The 12,278-nt window shown below is 36.1% G+C and overlaps 1 protein-coding gene across 4 annotated transcripts in view; it reads right to left on the bottom strand.

The window, feature by feature from the left end:
* CDH12 (cadherin 12) overlaps positions 1-12,278 on the bottom strand; it is a 321,664-nt gene that overhangs the window by 131,867 nt on the left and 177,519 nt on the right. For 3 of the 4 annotated variants that reach the window (XM_080377768.1, XM_080377769.1, XM_080377767.1), the window contains one exon: positions 6,075-6,369. The exons of the other annotated variant lie outside the window; for it this stretch is intronic. In XM_080377768.1, coding sequence (XP_080233894.1) covers positions 6,075-6,369 — 295 coding nt within the window. The remainder of the gene's footprint in view (positions 1-6,074; positions 6,370-12,278) is intronic. 4 annotated transcript variants of the gene reach the window in all.

Below are 12,278 nucleotides of genomic sequence, written 5' to 3'. Positions count from 1 at the left end.
ACTTGCATAGGTAAACAGTATCTAAATTTCCAAAAAATATTTTAGCCAAGCTCCTAAGCAAAGGCTCTTAAAAAAAAAAAGGATAGATTGAGGGAGAACAGCTTTTTCTAAGATAATATCCAGATAAAAGTAGAAATCAACTGGTAGGAATAAATTGCCGGTCTTTATATGAGGGGGGTTTCCGCTGGCATCTCACTTGGATTTGAACTCATACGTTGCCAGTACAAAAGAATACTTAAGCAGGTGAGATCTTGACAAAATGAAACCTTGACTGCAAAGTGTTACAGGGGAATCTTAACGTAACAAGTAACTGGGGATAGGGGATTTAAATCTGAGAAATACAAAGTAAGAGGCATTGAAAAAAAACACCTTATCAGTACTTTCATAGAAGTGGGTTGTAGCTCTGTTGCCTATTAATTCTTCATCTTGAGATTCATCACCGTGGAGAACCCTCCAAAGTTTTCATCTCAGTGATCAACAGTGGACAAAAAAAGGGGAAATGATTGATGGGAATTGTTGGGCAAGGAAAAGAGAATAAACAGGAATATTCAAGATATGTGTATCTTGAATATGACATCCAATTCCCATCATTGTCTCTGAGGGCTTGATAACACCAGAATAGAGCATGGAGACCAGGCTGGAGCCGGGGGGCCTGCAGACAGGGACTGACAGATCATACTACCACTTCTCTCTCCATGATTGTGTGTAAAACTATCCAAAAACCTAATATCTTCCACAACAGCCTGGGTATGTTTGAGAAAGTCCTTAAAACAATATTGCCAGAAGTTAGGAACCTATATAAAGGGAAGGATGGCTCCATATTTGCTCCAGTGCTTTACAGTCCTTTCTTCCCCAGCCTCTGCTCACTGTAAGCTTCAGGCTACATTCAGGCACACGGTTCTAAGCTATTCCCAACTGGACTGCAGGTTCCTACCCACCAGTTCATTAGGTTAGTTTCCCACACAATGTAATTAATCCTTTTGCATGCAACTACATAGATGGATATAGTAAATATATGTTCCATTTGTGAAAGTATGTATATAAGCCTTTGTCGATGTTTAAATATAAGCTAATTGCATATTCACTTCAGAAAGAAAACTGCCAGAAAATTTAGAAAGACTATTTTTAGGCTGTCAGTACCATGGGAAGCAAATCCGTAACACTCTTCAAGTAGCTGCCTTGCTCCATGGAGGGTACCCAGTAAAAATAACCTGGTATCAACTTTCCTGTACCACTGACCACTTTAGTGTTACAAGATAGTGTTACAGCTGAGGCAGTTTCAAACAGAATCTTCAAGCCTATTCAGTAATACAGCTATTTAATGTGAACATATTCCATTACTTGTTAATTAATAACCTAAAAAGCAGAATAATTGCTATGGTGATCTGGAGTTTGTAGAGCACCCCTAAGGAATAAAGAGTTAATCTAGTGGAAAGGTATGAATTGAAATTGCCTGGGAAAACATATGGAATCTATCTGTTATGGAATTAACGGGTTTAGTACAGCCCTAGCTGGTTTGTTTATAAGCATAGAGGAATAAGGAAAGATCTTAGAAAACATGAGACTCTGACAGTAGAAGTTATAAATTTGTCATATGTAATACATGCAATTAATTAAAATCAGCATATTTAGTGAAAGAAATGCATGAGAAATGCAGATGCATTTCTGTGCACATTTTTTATGTATAAATATATAAAAGCTATAAGATTTTTCCTTACATGCAGTGTTTAACACTGGTATGTCCCTAATCAGTCATCTGAACCAATAGCTTTAATAAGGGGATAACCTTGGTTAAACTCACCATACATTTGCATGCTTACATGAGGTATGTATTGCAACAGAATCTGGCACAGATGCCAGAAGCAAAAACACAGTTGATTAAACTGTACTTAAGGACAACATATTTTGCTAATACTAACTTATAAATGGGGAAATTACAGCCCCATTTTCAGTTCTCATACATAAATTTCCATTTCTGGTTTGTTCTACATTTTGGAACTCTTATAAAATCAAAACAATATTTTCAAATAAAGACACTGACGAAACCAATCAAATATCAGAAAAAACATATTAGGAGTTCAGCCTTTAAGCTTTTATAAGCCTCTTATTAGGCATAGGATAACAGCATAGCAATCTCTGTTTTTAAAATATTAGTTCTGCATTGTAATCTGACTCCATCTGCTGTGTTTCTCTGCAAGGAATTTCACGACATTGTCCTTTCCAGAACAAATTCTTTGCTGTAAAGTATTCTGCATCCCATTTATTAGGTGAGCAATACACTGTCAGCTTTGGAAGTACCAATATCCTTCTGCAGCTATACAGCAACTATACACACTTAGGAAGTACCAGAAATAATGGAAGTCATAGAAAGGTACAGTTGCCTGCATGCTGGTAACCAAGGGGCTTTTCAAAAGAAGATATTTTTTTCGTTTGTTTGTTTGTATGCATGATTGACTGTCCTCTCCATTACACATGAGCAAATTGGAGTGCACGTATGGAAGGAGTGAGGCTAGCTGGCCATTCAAGCCTCTGGCATAAAAGCCGTAGACATGCTAGTTTGTAGCGGGCTTAAATCAGAATTTTAGAGCACTGTAAACATCCTGCTAACATTTTTTTCTTAGTAAAAAGTATATGAAGGAATTTGGCTCCCAGTAAGGAAGGCACCACTAAGTAAAAATGGCAATCCTAAAATTATAACTTCAAAAAAAGATAAAAGATATGCATTACTATAATCTTTTTTAAGGAGTCATATCGATTGGAGAGAAAAACATACAAACCCCAGTGTACAGCTGACAGATATGTCTAAATCATATCTATGTGCAGGAAGCCAGATATTGAGGATCCTACAAATTTCCGTCTTTTTTTACCTTTTCCAGTAAAAAGTCACCGAGGTCCAGGATAAAGCTGATGCAGTGTTTTACTCTAACTTGATGACTGGAACTCTGAATCTGAGGATGAATGCTACGGCATTTTTTCAGCCACCAAAGCTTCAGCAACAGCAATTAGTACGGAGGCTAGAGACATTACAAAACTGAGGACAATGCAGCCATGAAAATTTCTAAACTGTGTGTGAGGGGTCTGAAGGACACTTTTCTTCCCAAGACTTCACAGCCCCATGCAATCCTCCCATGTCTGCAGACTGTGGTACTTCAAGGGTGTTTTATACAATTTCACTGTCCAAATGGAATATATACTGTTTGTTTACTCTGGATGTTAAGTCTTGAGGACTGTATTAGCTACTTCTCTGCCCCTCTATTCACCTTTCAATATGAACTCTGGCATTCATACTTTGCTCCTTAGTACCAATAATCTTAGGAGAAACTACAAAACTGAGTAAACCTTTGCATGCCAGTGTCATGCAACAATAAAAGACTCTATCAATATAAAAAATAATAAAAAGTCACTAGGCACAAAAGCTTGTCAGGCTCATAGAAATGACTACTAAGGGGGAAAAAAAGTCATGTAATGCATTTCCCACCATGGAAACAGTGTGCATGAGTGCAGTTCATAATAAACACTGTTGCAAACGTACAGTAAATGAAGTTTAACACATTTGGGAATTGAAAACTAGCAACTAGAAAATGAAAATGTAAAAACATAGATAAAAGAAAGAGTTTATCAGGGGTTTTGCCTAAGCCAAGAAAAAACATATGCTGCACCAACTAAAAAACCAAAGTGATTTTTAATGTCATCCTCGGGCAGTCATAGGTCTAGGCATCTCTGTAGGTGCAACTAAATGCTACTGATGATACGCAGCAGTACTTTTAGATCCTTTGAGAAATCTGTGCTTGCACAAGGCAGCAAAAGCATGGGTAAGAACAAGACAGTAGAGAGACCTACATCTCAGAAGGCCCAGTCTCACAATCTCCTGGCACAGGATAAGCGACAGAAGGTATTTCTGGATATTTTTGCTGCAAGACAACCTAAGAGCAAAAATTGTTATCTGCTTTAGTAACCACTAATTGGAGTTTAGGCCTCCATTTAGGGCATAATTTCCTTGCCTTGACTTTTCTGATCAATTTTCATCCATCTTTTATTTTCTTATAGAGGAAAAAAAAAAACCCAAAAACCCTGTTATAAATACATCTTACAGACATTGTGAATGTGACTGAATAAAGTGAAGATCACGAGGATGCATCTTTGGCATGGCATTTGCTGCTGTTCTCCCAAAGGAGAATAAATTGAAAAACATTTCTTTTAAAATGACGTATGCGTGACACAGCATATTCGGTTGCCATCTCATTTATTCATGCAGCTGCTGGTCAATGTAAAAGCCATAATGCATGGCACACCTTGAAGACAGTTTCCCACAAAATAATACCACTGTTAGCATTTTGTCTGCTACTGCACACACATACTTAAGAAAATAAGAAAGGAAGATGGAGAGAACAGTGAGAGACTGAATGCATGTACTGCATTCCACTGTGTAAACAGCATTATTCATTATTATTTTGCTTATTTCTCTCTGATAGTGCCTCAAAAACAATCTAATAACTAACCATACATTCACAGGTGAGAAATTTTTTCTCTAAATTTGCCACAGAAATAGATTTGAAAATACAACAGATATTTTCCATCTATAAATAATATAACAATAATATTACTAGGCATCTCTATAGGGGCAAGAACAATAGTGCACCTATATAGTGAATCTATAGATGCACCTCTGTGGGTGACTATACTAAACCCATCTCAACACTTGTATGAGATTAAAAAGATCACCTCTACATGTCTATTCGTATCACATTTTATCACATTCTACTACTCTTTATCACTACAGTTAAAATACCACCTCACTAATTCCATGTAACAACTCGTGTAAATAGCTAGCTGTCTCCTGGATTGTCTTTCAGAACACCACCACCTGAGCTGCACAGCTGAAGGGACAACAGGATCCCTCTGCACATTTAAGAGTCAGAAAACTTCTGAAACTGTTAGCAGCTACAGGGAGTATTAAATGACTACTGCTGGCTTGTGAAGTACTGGGGAAAGACAATTTAGGAGAGAAAATGGCAATAAGCTGAAACTAGCATTGGGAAGTTAAAGGCCTCCCAGCCCAGAATGAATTAATTTCTGGTGCCTGCAGGGAAGCCTGAAGTACCATCTGGCAGCAGGACACAAGCAGTGTGCTTGTGTTGCAAACACACTCCTCAGGACCATTCCAGAATCAGCCATCAGGCAGAGACCTGAAGGGCCCATTCAGTCTATTCTCCTGCTCCAAAGCAGGATCAATGCTCTTTATGTCTTTCCCAGCAAATGTCTATGGTGGTGTCAAAACTCTTCAAACAAAAGTGCTTCAGTATCCTTACTACAGTCCACTTTTCTTTGGAAAGAAGATTATTCTCTCCTCTATATACTAGCTTCTTTAAAACTTACCATGTTTCCAGTCAGTCTTCTCTCTCTCTTTTTTTTTTTTTTTTTTTTTTTTTTAACTTAAGTATCCAATGCACTCAATATTTTCTTTGACATCAGGTTTTTAAGACCCTGTGCCAGTCTTGCTGAGCCTCTCTGACTCCCATTCTTGCATTGTGGAGCACCAGGTTAGGGCAATCACTGCTTTCAACACCCACAGAGCAGCAGGATATGGATAAATAATTGCCTCCTAACTCACAATTAGGGGATCATGCAAGTGCTGTAGGACTTAAACAGCCACAAATAAAAGAACAGTAATGGTAAGATGCTGTTGTACCATCTAATTCTGTACAGTAGACAGTCAACATAAACTAGGAAGACAGAAGAATGTACTTCATTATGTGAAATATCAGGTTTGGGGGTACACAGAACTCCTGGACCTTAGATACCTGCCTTGAATTTATTTTTTTTTTCTCCTCCTGTCCTCAAAGACTGACAAGTATTCATTTTGCAGGAGAATGAGTTTCTAAATAAGCAAATAAAGCTAAAAAACCCCTGTAATCTATATATTTCTAAGAACAGAGCCAGACATTTCTAATAATAAGTTTTAGAAGATACATTTTCATGTCAGCCTTCTTTTTCTTTCCTCAGCAGGAAATGCACATTGAGACAATTAAGTAATCTGCAAATAGTTATCAAAGTGTTTAAAGCTTCTTACTCACCCACTGGAGACATTTCTGGGACACTGGCAACATAAGGCCCATCCAGGAACTTTGGCTCATTATCATTAATGTCCTGCACTTTGATGATGAACTCTGATTCAGGCTCTAGTGGTTTCTTGGTGTCAACATCTACAGCCTGAGCCCGGAGTGTGTAGAAAGGTTTTTCTTCTCTATCTAGGCTTCTTATGGCGTGGATGTCTCCTGTGGTCTCATCAATGGTAAAAACCGTGCCAGCACCATCTCCTGAAAGGGTATATTTAACAGTGCCCACTCCCTTGTCCAAGTCTGAATGAAGCTTGAGAATAAAAAAAAAAAAAAAAAAGGGGGGGAGGAAAAGAACATTAATGGCTTTTTCTAGGCTGGAAGGTGCTTTTTTTTTTTTCTCTTATGTAATAAAAGGCATTAGAGGAACCAGTTTCAAAGACCGTAACTGCCCCTAAGTGCAAGAAAAAAAATGAGTAGCACATTACCTAATTTTTTTTTATCCCCATCTAGTACCCAGCATAGAAAGCATTTCAAAATTCCACCTGCTTTCTTTCATGAATAATGTTCACTCCTAAAACTGCAATGAAGCAGGGCTTTAAATTTGTTATAAACTGAAATTTCAGACTAAGGATGGAAAACCACCAGTAAGCACATCAAACAAACATGAGATGACATGACTTTGTCAAAAGTTTTCACAGGCATTTGGTTTTCTAAAGAGTAGAAGGGAAGTCTCTAATTTTCATTTAACATGAAAGACCTTGACAGAATCCTAAACTCAGTCTCAGACCTGGTTTTAAAAAAGACAATATAGACCTCTTAATTACAGTAAATGCTAAACAGAATTAAAAATACTACCTCTTACACAGAGAGGTGATTGCTTGTTTCTGTCCTTTCTGAGATAACCACATTGTGGTCAGTGTTAAGCTAGGAGTTCTCTTGTTCATTGGAATAATATAAGACTCAATCATTCCTTCCTTAACTCAATTATTTTTGCCTTAAATACAAATATACCCATTTTCGAGGCTATAAGTATGTTAAATCTCTATTTCTAATTTGAAAAAAAGAAATATCTGACTATAGGTTCTTGGACATTTTTGTCCATTTGATCAGTGTCTATACTACTGTAACGTGGCCTTAAACACTATGTGAAATACAGGAATTTTTGTAATCAAAATACAGTATGATTAACTTCTTTCTCAAATGCCTTCATCTGTTTCACGTTCATTCTTTAAATACATCTAAATGTTTTGAATCTATATTCAAGGTTACATCACTGATGCTGAAATAGCTTCTAAAATATTCATCTGCTTGTCCCATCTAATGAGAACTAAAGAGATCTGCTATAATGGACACAGGTTGTAGAGTTTTCAATAGTGAATTCCCTTAAGTAGTATAGTAAAGTGATTATGGGTATAGGCTTTATTTACATTATGTACTGCCCAAGGTGAAACGCAATAGAGGAAACATGGGACATGAAAGGAGATTATGTAGAAAATGAATTACTGAGAAACTAAATGGTTTTGGTAATGGGGCAAGAAGCTAAGCTACAGAGAAAGAGGTAAAGGCAATTATTAACATTTATAGCTATCGCCTTGAAATTGAAAATAGGTCCTTGTGACCGCGGAAGAGGTCATGGTTTGTGGGACAGAGCGAACATGAATATAGCCTATCTTTGCCTACTTTTTCATCTCATCATTCCTGCTCAGTGAATATACTAGATTCTGATCTTTATCTAGCTGCCCCCTGCATGTGATTTTAAATTATCTTTCCAGTCTGAAGTAAAGCATTTTGTTTTTGAGATGTTAAAATATTTCCTTGCTTGCAAAATGAAAAGATAATGCAGCCTGACATAATTAATGCCTATTTCTTCCTCATCATTTTAATTTAAGTGGCTCACAAGTTCCCTGCTGTTCCATTATACCTTGATCAGTTAAAACTTATAATTTTCCTTCTACTATTATATAGAGGCTAACAGATACACATGAAGTGGAAAAAAATAATGTTGATGACAAAGCTCAAAGAAAAAATGCTAGAAATTATACCACACCATTTTCTTCCCCTGTGTCCCTGTATTAAATAAAATATGTCTGGGCTTTACTGTGAAGCCTACCTTGTTCCATACTCCTGGAAGTAAAAATATCACAGAGCAAAGGAATGTGGTTTCAAAGCAGTGATTTGTAAAAAGAGAAGTGTGCCAAGAATATTGTCTCTACTCCCATCTCCTGTCATCAGATTTGGCTCTAAAGCTGAGATGGTTGAGTATCTTTCTGATTGCCAGCTGAAGGGTTTATGTTCAACTAGTAACAAATAAGGCTGCGTTGCATGTGTTATCCGAACACTTGGATTATACCAGAGAGAAATAATTATAGTTGCTTCCCCTAGCTGGGGAAAAAATTCAAGAAGTGTAACAAGAAAAAAGCAAAACAAGGGCTCCTAAGAGGAAGAGTGAAATACAAAGAGAAGCACAAGCATAGCTTTTTTCCAAATGCATTGGAGAAAAAAAACTTTATAACTGGCAGCATTAGAGATTCTACAGTTGTAGATGTGTTTACTGTGCTTCACACTCAGCTAGTATAACCGAGGAACCATTCCATTGATTTAAGCAAAGTTGTATTGCTTTACATTAGCTGGGATCTGTCACATTGTATTTATTCATCAAATCTTGCTAATCTGCTGATTTCGATACAGGCTTCTTTAGATGCCATTGCTGAACAAAGCAAAAATGTATGCTATTTGCAACCCACATTGAGCTATTTGTGAGGCAATTCAACATTACAAAGTCCCTAATTACTGTAGGGGAATAGCTGATTGATTTAATTAAAAATGAACTGAATTCTGCAATAACCAAAGGCATACAGTACTGAGATTAAATGGAAGGATGGAGAGTGAGGAACTAGCATTGGTTGGACTTGGGCAAACTAATTATCCTGACTTTCAATGCCTGAAATTTCAAGAAAGCAGTTTAGGCTAAAGACTCAGTGCTTGCTAGTGTGTCTCTGATTTATGTATTACAAGCTGCATTGCACTGGAAGAAAATACATTTATTTTTTGTGCTGAAAAATATACAGAATATTTGTCAGAGACCAGATTTTCTGACACTGTGTCCAGCAGTAGTTTTGGGTTTGTATCCTGTTTCTCTTTCTTGCTTATACTTATTTTCTAGTTCTTGCTCTTCTGCTATTTGAGCAAAGCTACAGGGCAAACAAGTGCTCAAATCTTACCTAGATCCCCCACACGTGTTTACGTTTCAGAATTACTTGAATTTACTACAACTGGGTGGTACACGATTGTATCCACATGGATTTTTCCTACTGTTACATTTTGTCTGTAAATTTTGGATACTGAAAATGCCACAAAGGTTTGGAAATGCAAGGGATTCATTTGCACTTTTGCTCAATTCTGCACCGTTATTCTCACTACCTAATTAACACAGAGTTTGTTGTCAGATCTTTGGGCAAATCCACCTCAAGTGTAAAATCAATCATTTTTTGCAGCAAGCTTTGTTAGTGCAGAAAATCATGAATATTTTTCTGTGATGACAAAGACATATCATCCCATAATTCTTGCTAATCTGTGCAAACAATAACACATATGGCAAAAGAAAAGACTGATAAAAAAATCAAGTATGAATAATAAGATGGAGACAATTTGTGAAATAAATTGCATTAATCTATGCAGAAACTATAACAGTGTTCTTGAATCATATCCGATACCAGATGCCAGACTGAGTCAGTCTACAAATCCTTTCTTGGGTAAGATGCAGAATGAAAACTGAGAAGGCAAAATAGTCAGTCAACTCAAGTTATTACCTAAAACTGCAAACAGGATGACAACCTGAACTGAGGAAATAAGAAACAGTCATTATTGTTTGGAAAGCATGGATGCAAGCACAGCTATTTTGGCAATCCTCTACTGCAAAAGTCTATGTGTTGGAACAGGGATGCCCACTACATAAGAGGAGGGTGTAAATAAGTCTAAAGAGATCTTTAATACTAACCACCCAAGAAGACTTTCTATTTGGAATATTGCCCTTTTAAAAGATATTTATTTTACACATATTTTCTATTAGCAAGAACTTTATGGTCTACGCAGGTTGCTAAGTTCCTTTTAAAAACAGGTAATTAGATTCTTTCACAGTGTTTTTATATAAATATATTTTTTTTCCTTCTCTCTAAATATATATAAAAGTTGAAATTTTTGCTGAGATAAAAGTTGGAGGGAGGTGGGGGGAAGTTTTTCAGAGACTTTAATTCAGGAAACTGAATAATGAAAAACAACAATGCAATTGCTGCTAATCAAACGGAATCAAATATATTTTCTTTTCTCCCCTCTCCATCACACACCCACACCTACATACAACGCTCCAAGGACAATTAGGGACAAGGCAAAATCTGCTCACAAATCTGCTCACAAATCTGCTCAGTACCAATGTTTCTTGATCCTAAAACTATGAATTACCTTGGGCATCTTCTGAATAGTCATTTCATGCATTAATCAGGCAAGACTGCAGGCTAAAGCTTGTGCTGGGAGGAGTTAGGACACTATTACAAAATGGGTCATATGAACAAGAAGTTGTAAAATAAGCACATGGAAAAAAGTAATAACTAAAATCATAGAATCATAGAATCATTTAGGTTGGAAAAGACCTTTAAGATCATGGAGTCCAACTGCAAAATTATGAGGTGAAAGAAAAAGGAACAAAAAAAAGAAAAGAATGGGTTTTAAAGTTTATTTGGAAAAGATGGTTTTGTTTCCTCTTGAGACTGAAAATTATTTGCAATGGGAAGGGGTGTTTTTGTACTAGCTTTGTACAGGGCTTTTACAATCGACCCTTCCATGACTAGGCTTTCTTAGTGCTACGAGAATTTTAAACAGTAATTAAAAATGTCAATTAAAGGATGTATGTGTGTGTGTATATAAAAATATACCAAGGATAAAAAAAATAATTTGAACTAGCCAGCTGTGCATATCTTATGACCATGATTAATTTTCTTAGGGATGTATTGCTATGGTTTCTTTTCCTATGTTTAGTAAAATGTTTACTTCCATGAATTGCATACTTCTGTCTAATTTTTATAAAAATAGTAATAGACAACATGGTTCTGCATTTTGAAGTATCTTTTGAACAGTGTCCAAATTATATTAGAATATGTTCTTATTCAAGAGGAATTAAATAACAAGGTTTTCCACACTTTTTCTAATGATTTCTGTTTGGCAAATAAAGCTGAACTTTATTTAAATTAAACACTGATTACCCAATTAAATAAAACATTATCTCCTTCTGTCACAGGGATTTAGTTTAAACATACTAAGTCAGACCAGACTTTGCCAATAATGAGTGTGGTTGGCATTTAGTAATATGATGGTAAATAAGTCATTAGCAAGGAATAAAACCAGTACCTGACTTGGTCAATTCAAAGGAATCCTCAACCCTATCAACATCACTGACTTGAGGGGTCAGGGACTGTTATTTTTCTAATTCAACTCTACAAGTATGGGTTTTTTACATTATGCAGATTTCAATAGTAACTTTTGCAAAAGCACATTCCAAAATTAGTACTTTTAAAAATGAAATTTCATTTCCTATAGACACAAAAATACTGCTAAAGAAAAAAAAATGCACTAGTAAAATACTGTAATAAAAATCTACCGAAAATATGTCTTTATAGATTAACCATACAAGTAATTATCTATGTAAGTTATAACTTGCATATATTTCTGATGATGACTTTTACATCACCATTTCAGTTGGAGTTGATACATATGGAAAGTGTCCTGGTTCTCTCTGTTAAACTTTAAAGTAAGAATCAATATCAGAAGTTGTTTTTTTTATTATGTTATTGTTACTGAACCCATATAATACCACGTTATGATGTGCTCTGTGAATGTATGTTGATAGGTTTAAGGCCACAGTTATGTTGAATTCCATTTGAGAGAAATGTTCTGCAGAATGGTTACAGCTGATGGGACCGTGAATCGACTGAGGCCTCTAGGCATTACCATGGTAAAGCAACAACATAATCACAGCTTCCAACAACAAATTTCAGTATTAGCCGTTAGACAACAGTGGAAGACAAAACTTGAGGAAATTTATCAATTTCTAATTTCTTCTTTCTTCAATGCAGTTTTATACATCCTGCTGAACTAATACCAGCTGCAATGAAATGTGCAGCTGCTGATGACAGCTCAGTGGCAAATGATCTCACCATCTTTTTTTTT

This window comes from Falco punctatus (genome assembly GCF_963210335.1).
Source record: "Falco punctatus genome assembly, chromosome: 3".
Taxonomy (NCBI): Eukaryota; Metazoa; Chordata; class Aves; order Falconiformes; family Falconidae; genus Falco; species Falco punctatus.
This window is presented reverse-complemented; position numbering and strand designations above follow the sequence as displayed.